The 17,270-nt window shown below is 34.8% G+C and overlaps 1 protein-coding gene and 1 long non-coding RNA gene across 2 annotated transcripts in view; both read left to right on the plus strand.

The window, feature by feature from the left end:
* The window catches only part of LOC139985677 (icarapin-like), a 54,769-nt gene that overhangs the window by 34,519 nt on the left and 2,980 nt on the right, over positions 1-17,270 (plus strand). The window contains exon 3 of the mRNA XM_072000283.1: positions 17,061-17,176. Coding sequence (XP_071856384.1) covers positions 17,061-17,176 — 116 coding nt within the window. The remainder of the gene's footprint in view (positions 1-17,060; positions 17,177-17,270) is intronic.
* LOC139985683 (uncharacterized) lies at positions 1,315-8,007 on the plus strand. Its single transcript, XR_011799476.1, has 2 exons — positions 1,315-5,843; positions 6,233-8,007. It is a non-coding gene; the product is annotated as an uncharacterized lncRNA (long non-coding RNA).

Genomic DNA, 17,270 nt, shown 5'->3' on the forward strand with positions numbered 1-17,270 from the left:
CTCTAAATCGAATTCTACTTTAACTCGACGGATTATCAGAACACCTGTTTCCACTTTTGACTTTTTCGAATCACCCTCTTTTCAATCTCGAACGACACAATTGCCACAACCGTAATTGCTGCTCAACTCTCCGACGAAACGTCTCGTTAATATCCTAAAACAACTGGCTATCGAATTATGCTTTAGATCGGTAGATAATCAGGGAACGGGGGATTATGATCGCGGATCAGTTGGATTCGTGGGGACGTAACACAAAATCGGCCAAACAGAGTGATAGTTCGCTGGAATCGGGAATGACCGCACGCGTGCCGCTTAGGCTGCCGCAGAAACGCGATCACGGTTCAGCAAACACAAACATAAAATTACACGGAATCGCGAACGGCCGTGTCCGTGTTCCGCTTACATGCGGTTTGTCAAACGTAACTTCCGGCGGCCCGTTGCGCTCGTAATACCCGCGCGCAATCGGCCTCTGTATAGCCAACCCGATTGTCGTTTCTCGCGGTGATATACGGGTTACGTTTGTGTACGTTCGTGAAAGTATTCGCCCGCCGTCGAAATTTCTCGAATTTCCGACTCGCTTTATTGCGACTCGCGTGCACACATAGAACTGTGTCATCGGTGCTTTACGTCGATAACGTGCAGCGTAAAAATACAGCAAAGGAAAAATCATTCGGTCGCAGGATGAGAAACGAATAACGGTGGTCAACGATGATTAACGACGAGTTGGAAGACGAAAAAAGATTGTAGATGCGATTCGTGATTGCGGAGGGATATAATACGTTATAATCATCGATCATAGAACATTTTCAAGATCTTTCATTTCATTTTAGTAAAATGAGAGGCACGAACCAATTATACGATAGTAAGTTTATCGACGATAGATGTCAATAAATGGATGTTTCGTACAGAATATGATAATCGAGCTAGATTATTAGACTATTGATCGTTATTGATTTTGACAATATATGGCAAACGCGTTTAAGAACAATTTGCAAGAATTATCCAAAGATTTGAGGTAAATTACATACAGTATATTCAAAAAGCTGGACTAGAAAATATCTAAATTTGAATCGAGGCATCGTTTAAAGTGCAGAATCAAATAACGATAAATACTTGTAATATGAACATGGATGGTATATAGCGAACGAAAACTGGTTGAACGATCATATTCAGCATTCGAGAGAGGCGATTTAATTTTATTATACAAAGAACATAATTTAATTCCGTTATTTAGGTATATGTATGGTCGTTGAGAAATTTGGTATAATATTAAACATAGACACGCATATGGACCTTTTAAAATATGAGATGATACTTGAAAATTTCTAAAAACTTTCCAGATTTACCTTGTATTTCGCAAGTATCTTATTAAATTTTATTACATGCATGCACATATGAACGATAATATGAACTATCGTAAATTGAATTCTCGGGTGTAGCTATATTTGTAGACTCTGACACGTTTGATAACTTATCGGAGTCTAAATAAATTAGCCGACGTAAACTGAGAACCTTTATCGTAGAATAACGCAGGAGTTTCGAAGTCATTTCCGCGCTAAGTGTTGAAGCTATTCTTGAACGTGAAATAATATAGGAGTTCCGAAGTTACTTTCCTCATGAAATATTGCAAAAGTTTCGAAGTTACTTTTCGACATAATGTAATCGTTTTGCAGTTACTCTTACGTTTACTCTGGAACGTATATACGAATGTGCTAATCAAAATTTCAAGTAATATCGTGACTGACTGTTTCGACTTCTATAATTTATTTTCTTTCTTTCTTATTTTTAAAATTACGCAAGTTATAATGAAAGCCACTGTACGTTTCCTGCATAGAACGTTAATATCACTTTTTAAAAGAACTAAAAAAGAGAATAAGCTTATTTTTGACGTAATTAAAAGTAAATGTTAGCAAATTAATTATATGAAACAACGAAATTGCAAACAAGCGTTAATTATAACGCTTTTAAAATTTCGTTAAACGTTCTTATCGCATAACACGCATCTATAGCACATATTATTAAGTCACTTTTCCATAATTATAATTACGGAAATAATATTTCGAATTATTAATTCTTCTTAATCTAAATACCGAGAAACAATTCTTACGAAATTACTAAGAAGAACAGAGTAAAAGTGAAGCGGTCGCTGTTTAATAAATAAAACAGATTCACGTGAAATCACAATAAAACGCTATGGACATTTTGCTTCGTAGACACTAACCACGACTCAAAGTCGGCCAATTGACACAGGAAGCACAGTTATAAAACATGGTACCGTGAAATCGACGTAATTATAGAATTATATCGGCGATAAAGAAGACGGTAGTTCGGTCTGTACTAATGAAAGCAATTAGCAGAAATTACCGCCCTAATTAGCTGGTCGTGATTACTGCCGCATCGCGGAAACTGCGGATCCTTTCGCTCCTTTCCTTCTGCCGTCCCTTTTTTTCTTTTCCTTTTCCTTTTTTTTGTTTTCTTTTTCATCTTTCCTTCTTTCCTCTCGCCTGTCTCCTTTTCTTTCTTTCTCTCTTTCCCTTCTGTTCCTACATTCCCTTCTACGTAACGGAGAATTGATTCCATAGCCTTCAAGACGAGCATCTACAATTTGTTGCCAGTTCCATGCGCTTCTGCTCACGTTCACGGAGCAATTTCATGAATATATCTGCATACCGTTAGGAACGAGTTTCGAAAAGAAAAAGGGAAGTCAGAAAACGAAGCGGAGGCAGTAGAGAATAAGTGGACGAAGGGGGATGAAGATAAAACGAGGACCAAAATGATGAAGAACGGAAGAAAAGAAACAACGTGATAGGATCGAAGAGAGGCCGACCGCGATGCGAGGAGATTGATGACATTATCGCGTGGAATTCGCAATGAAGCGGTCTTTAAAGTCACCCGACATTCCCAAAACCACACGTGCCTTTACATGCATAATCGAACGAGAAGAAAACAAAAATCCGTGGCTCTAAGTGCAGTTTCACGATTCCTACTTTTAATACAGTGGGTAAAGGTCTGGAATATCGGCTACCTAAAAACATTGCTTCGTATTATACATTTTCAATAAATGAAGCGACGAGTGTCGAGCAAGGAATGTTGTTTGTTAATGTTGAAATAAAGGTTCGGCATATTAATGCAACGATGTTCCTTGCAAACGGATTAAATATTGGCTTGACGCAAGATGCTACGATAGAAGGCAGCAAGGTCCTGCGAACACAACAAGCACAACGATCGTGCAATTGAAATAATAAGCGATATAAATGCTGAGAATGTAAAAGAAAGTGCGAGAGACCGTAAATTATACGTGGAATAAGGTGAAGAAAGTTGTAAGTGCTAGAATAATTTATTTTATTCTAGAACTTACAATGATTACTTAAAGTGATACAACTACGATCCTATGTGCTAATTACATTGTGATAAAAAATGAATAATAATATAATGTAGGAATAAATAAATTCTTCCTTAATTTCGTAAAAATGATAAATGTTAAAAGCCCCGAATGATATAAATTACAAAATTAACAGACACGCCTTCTTTTTTTCTGTGTCTATTAAAAATGTTCAATTCTGACATTTAACCATTTCAAATATCGTCCTTTGTATCGCTTGTTATTACTTGAGATTGAAACAAGCAACTAAAAATTCTCCGTTTTTTCAGTGCCACTGACGATTAATGTAACGTGTGGTAGTTTAGAAACTATAAAAACCTGCTGCCACGTCAGCAGCTATTAACTTGTTAACATTATCAGTAGACGCGAACGAAGTAAACAATACGGAAGACAAGCGTGGAACGGAAGTATTTAGACGAATTGCAGCAGGTCGGAGAAATGAAATTCCTCCCGTCTCTCTAAATATTTCGCTTAGCATTAGCGGCGACAGAATCAAAAACGCGATTCTAATTGTGTTTGCTTACTTTGAAAGAGGAATTCTCGGTTGTGCCGAGGAGGATGAACGGAGGCACCAATTTCTGCTATTATATTCACGGCAGATGTTTGCAGCGGAACGTCGAAGAAAGTAGCAGTCGCGAGATTAAAATGGCCCCAACGTTGCCTGGGCGCAATCTGTTTAATTGTAAAGCGTTCCCTGCCGAATGAAGCAGCAAAAAAGAAAAGCCTGTTTCACGGAAGTTCTCCACGCTCTTGGCCAACGTTTTGTGCTTGTGAAAATGAAGGGAAATTGAGGTTACGAAATTAAAGAATCTTTGATAGCTTGGTCACTGACGATAGCCAGGAAGGATATTGGTTAATGCTGTGAAACTTGTAAGAGGAGTATCGCAAGCATCTGGATCCTGTCAAACGATTAATCATTCTCGTTGAATGTTCACTCGTGGTGAAACACGATAGTTGCTCAATAACTTTGCTCCAGTTGTTTTAGAATCCTACTGGACTTCATTTATCAATCGTTTAATAATTATACAATCGAAACAATTGGTCTCTTTTAAATGAATATGCATCCTCCGTTGAATTTGATTCGAGTATGTCTAAGTACTTTGAAATAATTCTCAACTTGTTTTTAATATTTCTATACGCTTATATTAGATCGTTAGTGGTAAATATTTCTTTTCGAGATCCTCTTTCGTCCATCTCAAAATCACAAAGCATTCAAACAGACATTATTTCCATTTGTGTATCATTTTCTACATAAGGCTCGATCTATTATTTTTTTCGTACATGGTACGTTATATATTATTACAGAGTATTTAATATATAGTATATTATATGCTTAAAGCAAGTATACGGTCTGCTTCTTTCAAAGTGAATTGCAGTTTCCGGGCCACTCTTCTTTTTCTTCGTGAGTACATGTCTAGTACTCTAAACTGCTCCGAAACAGCGAGAATACCAAGTTTTTACAAATCCGAAATTAACAAATTTATATTTAATTACGAAAGAGGAAACATATACAAACCAGTCGGCACCGACCATAAACTTGATAATGTTGATACGATTGACTCAATCTTTGGATTAAGTAATACATTCGATTTTAAACAACTTCATAATCATTACTTCGCATATACACTAAACGTGTCGATAAAAACAATTTCATTCTACTCCTTTGAAATCACTCCTTTGAAAAGAAATCTCTGCTTCGTCGTTACTTCCTGGTAATCTCCGTTATAAGAAATATTCCACAAATTACCTCCGAAGAAAACAGAAGGATCTAATTTAAAAGACTACGGGGAACTAAATCGATAACAACGAGAGCAACGAGCAAAAAGCCGACGATTATCCGTATGCCGCTAGTTGCATAACCCTTGCAGTTGCAAAACACGGACGAGCGAGTTTTACTTTCAAAGGTCGGGTTCTGTGGCGCCAAGGTCGGCCATCGTAATATGCGGTTTATTTGTATTGACGATCGCTTTCACCAGCGAAAGTTCTTTTCCACGCGCTTATCTGATCTCGAGATAAAGAGACACAGAAGGACGCGCCGGAAACGACGGGGAAAGGGAGCAAGAAGGAAAAGAGGAATAGAAGGGAAGAATAATTGCACGGGTCGATCGTGTAATTCATTAGGCGAAAGACGAGCCGGTGAATGGACAGCAATTTTCGGTAATCGCCGATTGCACGACTCGATGAGTCGTTATTCAGATCCACGTTACGTATACCGTTGCTGCTAGCCAGAGTGGAAGAAAGGGTCTTCAGGATTAAAAGTTGCAGAGCTGTCGAGTGGCGGAGCCAGAGACAGGAGCCAGAAAAGCAGAGCCGTTGTTAAAGAGGGGAGAAAATTTACGCCTGAAAAGAGATGCTAGGCGGAGAAAGAAGGGAACGAGAGAGCTCCAGATGTACGGGGTGTTTCTGCAGAGAAAGAATGTTGCGTTGATATAGCGAAGTAGGGCTGGAGAAAACGTTTCTGGTAAATATTGTCTTATTTCGAAGGTTGAGAGGTAAAGAATGAAGTAGGAAATTAAAGTATATATTGACAGTGTGCCTGATGATATAATTAAAAATATAGCAAAAGGCAACGGCTATTTTTACAGTTCTGTGAATTATAAAGAAAGTAGAAGAATTTCTTTTTTAAATGCACAAGCAAATAGAAATGATATCGTCATAGAAAATAATTTAGTCGGATCTAAAGTCTAAAGTTCACTCCAAAGTATTTAAGTAAAAGTAATAGTATCGTTGAAGCAGTTCGCTCATTATGAAATTATCTGCAGGATAATTTCCTTACTTGATACAAATGTATCTGTTCGTATTATCGATTAAAAAACCAAAACTAAAATAGTTTTTTTATCGTTCTAATAGATGAGAACTAACAAACTATACAGTTGTACATACATTTTGAAATACAGAAAGATTTGAAAGTAAAAATGTTAAAATTACTTGAAACAGCTAATTTGTAATAGAAAGAGAATAAACGAAAATAATAGCAGAACTAGGAAACAAGAAAGATAGAAATGAGAGATATAAAAAATTAATAAATGAATAATAGATGGAAATAACAAATGGAAAACTAGTGTTTATATCAATTTCTTGCACGTTCGTGAGGCAATATTCCAACTGTGGGAAAGTCTGGAATCCAACACGCAGTTGATCTCGCTTATAATCTCGCTGTACACGTGATATTTGACGAACGAATTCAAGCGTATAATGTCGAACTGGCTGAGCATGGTTACATGGAAATGTCAGGGATTTTATTCGCGGCAATGAAGCGTTTTCATCGGCGATGAACAGGGGCCACGAAATTCGACCGACCGAACAAGAAAAGCCAACCGAATCGGAGCTGTCGTCACCAGCCGAATAATTCGTTGCCTTCGAAACGCCATTTTCAACGCGTTCACAGGTAGAGCCCATTCGTTTCGATTAATGAAACTGCTTTGAACTGATCCAAATTGATCCTACTGTAGAAACCATTTCACCTGAAACCGTGCAAGATTTGTTATCGTGACGGTGCTTAAATTTGTAACTCTCATTGATAACTAATTCAGCGAAATTAAAACTTCGTTGAATTTTCAACACCTAATTTATAAAGATTAGTGGGTGCGAGTTATCGAAACCTCGGAAATTTTGTTTGATAATCGTGGTATGCTTCCGTGAGAAAGCTTAGATTTCACAAAGAAACAAATTATGTATATCCGTAAAATGTTGTTACTAGATAGTAACCTTTTATTCTCTCCAATTTTTTAGTAAATAAAAATTTGTCTATTGAGAAGTTAAGGATTAAACATAGAAGCTCGAAATAATTAAAAAATATTGTATAAATATGATACGGAAGATTAATCCCGCAAGCCAAGTAAATTAAGATATTATAACGCAAATTCATATTTTTATGAATATAATTTAGAAGATAGAACCTGGACAATAATCTTTATTATCTGCTAAATATTACAACGAGTACTACATTTTGGATAGTTTATACAACTTTGCAGATTATACATTTTTTAGTCTTCGAATCCTCCATAAATGTATAAAAATCTACAGTTTATTAATTATAGTCGTTTCTCGAAAATAAAAAAATATACTCGTTCGAATATTAGACGAAAGAAGATCACTACAAAAAATCTTTTATGTATCTATTGTTGCGTGGAATAACTTTACAAATTAAACATTCATTATCTCACATCTGAATAGGTTTGAAAAATATGCAAGAAGCAGGCAGAAAAATATTCAGATAGAAGCCCATGATTCATTCTATCCTGAACTAGAGCATAAATGCGAAGACAAAACAGTATACTGTTCCGAACCAAAACGTAATCAACGAAACGTTATTATTATTCTCTGTATTTTTTAAAGTCTTCGTCTTTAACGCTTCAAAAAAATTGTTCGATTCAGCAACTAAAATCTTGTGCGTAAAATGATCGCTTCCTTCATAAAATACTTCATTCCACGATGTGTCATCTTGCACGTGCTGCAATTTTATAGCGTTGTATTAAGCGGGAATACCGAAAGCGGTGTCAAGGTCTTGTTTTACCGGTTTTTGGATATGGTTCGCTTGTTCTTACATAATTTAATGTAATTCTCGTGGCGACCAAGGCGAAATTATTAAACTGTTAGCGGGATCGTTACTGGAAAGCAGAACGTGGATATAATTAACTGATCGAATAATGGATCTGTTACCATTTTTGTTACGTGGACTCGATTTATTGCGTTAGTTAGCCTGAGGCATGTAACTTATCAAACTAACTAGATTTGATATGGTGACCGTAACTGTTAATATTATTTATATTACTATTTTCTCGAGGCAAGCAGGTACTATGTTTTAATGAATAGCGGTGTTTTATTTAATTGAAAATGCAGTTAATGCTGATAAGAAAGGAAACGCAGGAATGACGACTTACTTGAATTGACCCTAATACGGCTACCAACGCTTTAATTCTGCCACGTTCATTTTCCACCTAAGTATATTTCTATAATGTTAAAAAATATCTTCGGCGTTTTGGGAAAATATGAAAAAGTTTTGTTAGTATACGTGATTTCTTCATTCGATTTTATATTAAACATCTTCTCGTTACTTTACAAATCCTTCTTTCCTCTTAAGATGAGAGCAAGATTGAAATATAAAAATTTCGACGAGGATCGTGGGTTAAATACAAACAGGATTAAATAAATGCTGGAATTATATGAATCTTTAGAGAAAAAGATATATCTTGCTTAATTAAAAAAAATGCTGATCGTACCAGGGAGGAAAATAATCTAACGGTTCTTTCTTATTTCGTTCTTTCTTTTTTAATTGAATTTAGAATTATTTAATAGAATTTACCACTAAAGATGAGTCACATTAGGCTTCCATTCGTTAGTATATACGATCGAATAATATTTCAGCTCGTAAAATCTGAATGTAGGACGAGAAAATGATGCAACGTTTCTTCCTTACTCTTTCCTTTTGTTCCTTTTTTTTTTTTTTAATTAGGTTTAACGCTGACCGGTTGCTTTTACGCGTAATCGGTCGGTGTTGGTGCAGCGATACGGTCTTATCTAAGTTTCAACGTTTTTTCTACGATATGTTAGCACTTGAATCGCTCACTGACTCCCCGCACGATTATGGCAGCGCGCGCGAGTCCGCGTAACCGCGATAAAACGTTATTGCCCTCGCGGCTATCCGGAGGAACGGAAAAGTGAAATCGCGGTCACAGGTAGGGTCGTGGAGCAACGCGAAATCGATTATCGAGGAAATTACCATAATATCGTTGGCATTTGAATCGCCGCTCATTAGAACAAAGGTAAATTCGCATTTAAGGAAAGTCATCGTAATGCCCGAAACTCTTGGTGGTCGCGGTTTCTAAAATTTGCCGCGACCACCTCGATGTTCGAACGTTTAAAATGGATATAAATGACGAAAGTTAGTCTCGTAATGTTGGCACGTGAATATATCTTTAGGGAATGCTTTCGCATAATATATGCGTAATGTTACGATAGAATTTTATTTACATTAGTTACATTCGGACAGCGCTATCTTTGTATTTTTTGCTGCATATATCATTCGTTTTATTTAAGGTCGCGTCATTTTTTTTTTTTTTTTTTTTTTGTCATTAGCGATTAACCAAAAACGTAACAATAATATAGAAGAAACGAAGTGTACAATAAGGCAAATTGCAAACTTGTGTAACTGTATCTATATGTTTTGAACATATATCATATATAGTATACTATATCAGTACAGTAGAATTAGTCTAAACTTAAATGAATATGACACAGTGTATATTAGAGCTAAGTCGATAACTTACAATATAGTAATTCGTGGTACAAATTAATATATTTGAAGAAATAATGATTTTCGCAATGTTTCTTGTGATTCAAACACGTGTGAACCTCGTTTGGGAGACAAAATTTAATTTTATATTTTGGAACACGTTACTACAATTAAAAAGAATTACTTATAATATTGGCGTTACAATAGAATTCTGTTTACAGTTACATTAATATTCGGACACAGTAGTGTCTCCGTATTCGTTACTTTGTAAAAACAGGTTTTTTAAAATATTGTGTTGCTTATTCTAACAAAATACAAGCTATTTATTATAGCTTGAAGATTAACAAGCTAAGCTCCGAGGTAAACGATTTCTTCCTAGCAATAACATTTTATTGTACGATAAATTTTTAACGTTAATATGAGAAAATGCACCTACCTAAATCCATTGGCAGTCAAGTCGTCCATATTATAATTCATTCACGTACAAATAAATAGATTTAATCGACAGGAGGATTATTTAATTGTGCATTAATATTTCGTTTCAATAAATGGAGTTCTGTTGTACATGAAAATCAACCTTTAGATATTCTCATTATAGTGTTGCTCATTTATAATTTCCTTTATTCTGCCAATGAAAGCCTTCAAAAATACTAGAATAATGCTAGAATGATTAAAGTTCTGATTTAAATGGAAACATGCATGGGATTATTTTGAACGAACCAAGAGAGCGAAAATTGAAAACGGGGTTCCTGAAATACTGAAAATAAACGGATAGGAAATAGAGAATACGAAAAACGATAAGTACAGATGGTATTCCTACATTCCTTTAAAACGGAATAACTTTTTGAAAGTGAAATAAATAAATAGGACCAAACGAATTGAGCTTTTTTTTTTAGAAGATAGGAAAACTAGCTTGTTAGATGACGTATAAAAAAATGTTGACAAGATTACAATACATCGAAATCGCGAAGAAAATAGCGAAAATTGCTTTTTACATTTTGAAATTGCAGTTTTCTCAAAATGTTTTTTACGTGTCATCTAGTAAATTGGTTCTTCTAACTTTCCAAGAAAGACTCAAGTCCAGTTTGACCCGATATTTTAAATGTTATTCTGTCTTAAAGAATACCTTCTACAACCATTGTAAATATATTAGAAAAATGCTGGGTGCCATAAAAAGCATTTCATTTCATAAGAAGAAATTCGATTTTACCGTGTTATATTAGATTTCACAATATATGAAAAGAAATACATATTGTGTATCTCTGCCTTTGATATTCTTAACGAAATTAACTCGTGCACGGGCCATTAGTAAATGGGGCAACAGATAATTGTATCCAATCTCTGGCTGGAAAATAATTACGAACAATTGTGAAGCGTCTTTGTGTCTTTTGGCAATGGACAATTGCGATATATGTATATATATTTACAACGCATTGTTAGCTGATACTATTTCTGTTTCGATAACTAATGGAACAAAGACAAAGATTTCATAATTTTATCGCATATTTGTAGATGTTTTGTTTTCTTTTTCTTTAATTTTCCATGGATACGAGATTAAATAATGGTGTAGCGTGGCATATATCCTGATTAAAATTCCGCGTAACAATAATAAACCAATACAGTAGTCTATTTTGTTCCGCATTGTAAACGTAATAAAATATACGAAATTTATCGACGCGATTATCACCTATCTCCGTGCATTCATGGCCTCAATTCATGCATAAATTATTATTACATTGTCAGGACAAAAACGTTTATCTCGAATGCCGTTCTGCTTACGATGCAGAGGACTTATCTATCACTGTAAATAAAACGAACAAAATACGTATGTTTCTCGAATAATCAATCGTCTATTAAATATTCAAATATCGAAATAGAATAAATTTTATATACAGAATGTGTAATATATAACTGACTGATTTTCATTGTCAATAACTCTTACATAGGACAGAAAACAACAGTATTTTTAATACCAGTCATTTGTTACGGAAGCTACTTGAAAGTTATATATGGAATATAATATCAGAAAGATTTTCGCCTTTGGACGTTGTACAAGGTCGAGCCCTCTCGATCGCATTTTTCGTTATATTTTCACACGCTTCGCATGATATGTTCGCTATCGCTTCTCGAATAGCATCTTTTAGCTGCTCAATTGCGTTTGGTTCGCCGATGTACACTATACGTTTTTAAAAAACGTGAGAAATCCGGTGCGGTTAACCCTTCATCCGCATACTGGGCCATTATCGACCGCTATTTTTAAGTAATTTTTCATATTCTTCATATTTTTGTTCAAATTTCGCTTTGCTTGAAAAGAACAAAAATCACACGTGATATAAATGAAATAATCAACTATACTATCAACCAAGTAAGAACTATCGGATAACACTCTGGAAACTTACAACGTAAAACGTAAAACAAAATGTAAAATAAAACAAAAACATAAAAAGACTTGAACGACCCAATATGCAGACGACGTCAGGTAAAATAAGATTGCAGATCGAGGGTTAAGTCAGACGATCTAGATTACCAGATGATATCGCCAACGTAACTTGCGTAAGGTCACCGTCATCGACGAATTACTTTGGCAAAATGTTTCGACTCCGTCATTATTTTGCCGTGCATCCGTAAAACAATTGCTAAAGCGGAGCAAAATATGATGCATCGTTGCAGAATGGCGGAACTTTAAAATTAGTCAGTTATATATCGCTCACCCTATATATGAGCATTGCATGTAGATTATTCGAATAAATTCAGTCGAATTAGTAAATCATTACGATTATGTAGGAAAGAGTTGTTTCCAAATTTATGTAATTTTACGCGCATTTATATATTCACTTGCTCAAATTTTACATGTATTTTTCATGTTATCTCGTTCAACTTGAGTGTGTCCTAAACCAATGTTTCGAACCTGAGCACGCTTCGGTTCAATCTGTTTAACCTTTATGAGCCCCGAGCTATTCAACCTGTTCGATATCTACGAGTCCCAAACCAATCTATTCGATTTCTATGTGTCCCAAGGTAACCTGTTCTGCTTTTACAAGTCTCGAACCAATCCATTTGGCTTCTGTGTATTACAAGACAATCTATTCGATCTCTACAGTCCCGATCGATTTTTAACAAAATTTAACGTCCTTTTATCAAACTCTATCGTTTTTTCTATGCTTCTCGGATTCTGTAAAAGGCTCACGTATCTTACATTAAAACTGGAAATTTGAATTAATACACATAACATTCGAAGGCATGCACACTTATTTATTATATGTATAAAAAATGTATATTACGTGTTAAAGAGTTGAAGCAGATAAAAAGAGTTCATATAAACTTACGTTCGAAAATGCTTTCTTAATGAGTTAGAAACGTTCAAAGAATTCCGGAGAAGAGCTCTTAAGGCTCGTTGTACAGACTCATACAGACAGGCACAAGTGCGTTTACTACTATTTCTACGACAGCAGGTATGTTCGAAAGAGTTCGACGAATGAAAGGAAGCCTGTGTTCTTGCAGAAGCAAGAAATTTCGGACACTTATTGTAACTGCCAAAACGATCGATAGAAATTTTCGAACGCTTATAACTCTTCGGTAAAACGTTTTCAAAGTAAATTTATATGAATTTTTCTTATCTACTTGACCTCATTACTAGCTTCTTTTCGAACACTCTATATATCAAACATTTTCGTTCTTATACTTTGCCATACAACATACGATATATAAATCGCCAATAACTTCGATATTCTGCAGCTCGTGCTTATTTTTTTATAACGTAAAATTTTAGTTTCATTATACTCGCTGTACGTTAAATGCTGTTAATCCAATCGATTCATATCGATTTTCACTTGTACGAAGGGTCTTATTTCTCATTATACCGCTGCAATATGACGTATAACATCATGCTTTACGATTTAGTGGTAGTCTTTGCCGAATTTCAACGACCTAGGGTTAATCTTTATTGCATTCTGCGAGTGCTTAATAATCTCTATCGGTTACACCAGTCTCTGATGATTTGTAACACCTGGTTGCTCCACCTGTCACGTGTTCTACATCATAGTTTACGAACTCGACGTCGTCTTTATTGTACCCTGCACATTCTGTCTGTCCTGCATTGCGTATCTCAAGTTTACGATTGTCGAGCTATACAAGTCTCCTATAATTTGCGAGCCCATAGTCATGTTTTAGAAATTACAGTAGGCAAGCATACATGATATTAATAGCTTCCACAGCAACTGCGATAGTTCATGTACTCGATACATTTTTTATTATGTTAAATTATGTTAATTACGCTGGCGTGTTAATTATTTGAGAAATATTTCTCTTTAAAAATAAATCTTCCAGTGCGCATGCACAAGCACCACTCTATAGTCTTGTCGTATCTTCGATTAGGCTACACTCTCGCTCGATTCTCCTCGTTGACCTAATTTATCTGCGATATCAAAAGTATCAGTCTATAATTAATCGGTTTATTTATTACTATATTTAATTGAAAATATCTCTCTGCAACTTACTGCTTTATCTTGACTTTTTCGAGGAAATTTATACTGTAGACTTGTAGAATATTTCCAGCAAATAAGAACTGAAACTGTAGCTGCGAGAAAGCATAAAAGAAGAAATTTCTTGGTATTTATAATAATCAACGTTTCGTGTCTCGATTCAACGAGGAAAAACAATAAAATATAACGCTCTAGCAATGCGTCGAGAATTAATTTTTTAAGCCGAACTCCAGGTTATAACCGTCAAGCTTATGCTATATAATACTTTCTTTAAAAATTCATTAATATATTTTCTATTTATCAAGCTGTGAAAGTTTACGTCAATTTGCTAGAAATTGTGCGTTTAACAGAATACTACCTGTCTCCATGGTTGCAGAGTTGTTCTACTACCATAGCTAATCTATAATCTTCGACGCTACTATAATGATCGAGCCATCATCTTCAATATTAGATACTGTAATAATCCATACAATGCTCCAATTCTCTGTCCTATACATATATCCATATGCATGAATAAATCATAAACTACACATATAAATTATAACTTTAGCAAACAAACCGACATTCACACAACCATTTAGAGTGACAATATCGCTCGAGCTGAACATCCTTAGATCTGACATGGAAAAATCGTGTAATTCGCGACGTTTTACCATGTCATTCTCCTCGACTGATAAAGCGGTTAGGCGAGAAATTTTCATCGACGATGGTCTATGAGAGTCTATAGAAATAATTATAGTTTCTATTTTCCCATCTATCTACCGAGGACCGTAACCTAGTCTTAATGCACGTGAACATGTACCTTCCTGAATAATGCTAGACGTTCTTAAGCCAACGTCATGCACGACTGGCCGTGAGGTTTTTTCAACTCGTTTGGTTAGACGCTCTAACAGGATTTGTATGAATAATGCAAGTTCGATTACGATGCTTTCTAAATCACTCTCGTGATTCGAACAATCGAAACGAGATATTTGTGTGCTTTGTTAGCGTTGGCGCACATTGCATTTCTGCATAAACAGTCGCGTGTTTCTTTTGTTAATTTCGCGGGAAGTAACACTGACAAATAATCGAGAATGAAAGAAGTCATTTCTGTGTATTTCTATTATTTTGTGCATACATTTGTTTTTTTTTTTAGAATTCATTAGAACTGCAAATATTATTGTTCGAGTACTGTAAGAACCAACTTTTATTTGTGACTATCTGTAAAGATAAATATCAGAATTCGAACGTGTAAGTACAACGATATTACCAGATGACGAAACAAATCATTTTATTACCAATTCCACATTTCTCCAAAAACAATGATACGAACTAAATATTCAGTTTCTTCTATTTGTCAGATCTTCTATTTGTTATCAACTGTTTCATATAACGTGTTTTATATTCGTTTTCTATGCTTTTTCTGTTTATTCGTTAAACATCGTTTATTCGTTAAAATAGAGATCCGACGCAGAGGTTGACATATTCCGGCAGCGGGAAACGGATTGATAAATTTATTCTTGGTTTTATATTCCTGATATAACCGGGTCAAGTTCAACGTGTACTTATTGATCTGAAAGAGAAACATGTCGATGCAAGGTTGCGAAATGCTTATGTCCCAATTTTGGTATCGATATCTTTTAAATGACTGCGTAGAAACCTACGTGTCAAAAATTTTTAATTTAATAAACGCCAAATATCGTGAATACTATACTCGAATATTATTTATAATTCTATTTTATATCGTTTACACTGTTTATCGAACCTTAGCAGAAATTTCTTTTACTTATTAAACGTTACAACGAGTACTCTGTTTTAAATATTTTCGACATTTTTCCATTCTGTTCATTTGTGGATCTTTAAATTTCCCCGTAAATGCATAAAAATTCACAGTCTAATAATCACAAGTAATAAGCAGCTATCTCTTCAAATTTCAAGTTTTATTCTAGAAACATCTAGAGCAAAAAATACTGCTTTAAGATATCAACTCGAACTTCTTAGCCTTCGAACTATTGAAAACTCACGTACCTATCATAAACTCGATTCAGCTAACAGATCATAAAACTTTTTAAACTATTTCCCTCTATGGAACAAAAATTTATATCCACTATACTGTACTAATGTAGAATCTCTTATTAAATCTTTTTCGTTTTCACCTGAACGTTACAAAGATTATTCTCTGCGCGTGTATAGGAAATATTTTACAGCTATATAAATATACTACAGTTGTGTGTAATAAAATATTACAGTAACATTAATGTCTAAACGTTAATACGTTAATAATACAAGAATAACATTGACAATCGTAATTGCTAAATCTCGTAGAGTAGTTTTATCGTTTGACATGCTCTTTATCAAGTCGTTTAACCCTCTATCCGCAACATTACCTTTACCGCTTTGTTGCTTTACGTGCATACTGAGTCGTTTAAGCCCATGCAGTCTTCTTCAGACTTCTGTGTATTAAAAAATCCCCAAAAAATCCCGAATATTATCCCAAGTTTCTAGAATATCATCCAATAGTTTTTATTGCTACCTATATGTTGCCTTATCTTTTTTTAAGTAAAGCAAAACTTAAACAAAGATACGAATAGAATGAGAAATTACTTTAAGTTACTGGTCGCTAACGACGCGATATACAGCTGGAAAGTTAATCTCTGAATTACGACTTGATAGTTAGATAAATTTTCTTCGAAATGTCATCAATCGAAGCAGTGATATTTAAAATTAATAATCGCGTCGACAAATTGCATATTGTACCGTGATATACTACTAACAAATTCTCTTATGTAGTAGATAATCTAAAAATCCATAACCTACTGACTTCATAAGCAAGTGCACCTTCTCATCATTAATTTACAATTAATTCCTGCATAGTAGAATTCAAATACTATTGCTAGTATATATATATATATATATATATATATATATATATTTATATACTTTTTTTATGGAATTTTTTTTTATATTTTTTTTATGTTTTCAGCCCACATGAAGAGAATAAGAGATCAGATGGCTGGCATTTTGTCACGTATTCCCGGAGATGGGGTTGTGAATTGGAGCAAGATTCCTGAAGGAGCAAACACCACCTCCACTACCAAGGTCAGTCACGCGTAAATATTACGCTCATTTCCGATTTGCTTCTTTCAGCTAATCGATACACGCGGCTGACAAAGTTCCTTCGGTTAGAACCCTT

This window comes from Bombus fervidus, chromosome 1 (genome assembly GCF_041682495.2).
Source record: "Bombus fervidus isolate BK054 chromosome 1, iyBomFerv1, whole genome shotgun sequence".
NCBI classification, from domain to species: Eukaryota; Metazoa; Arthropoda; class Insecta; order Hymenoptera; family Apidae; genus Bombus; species Bombus fervidus.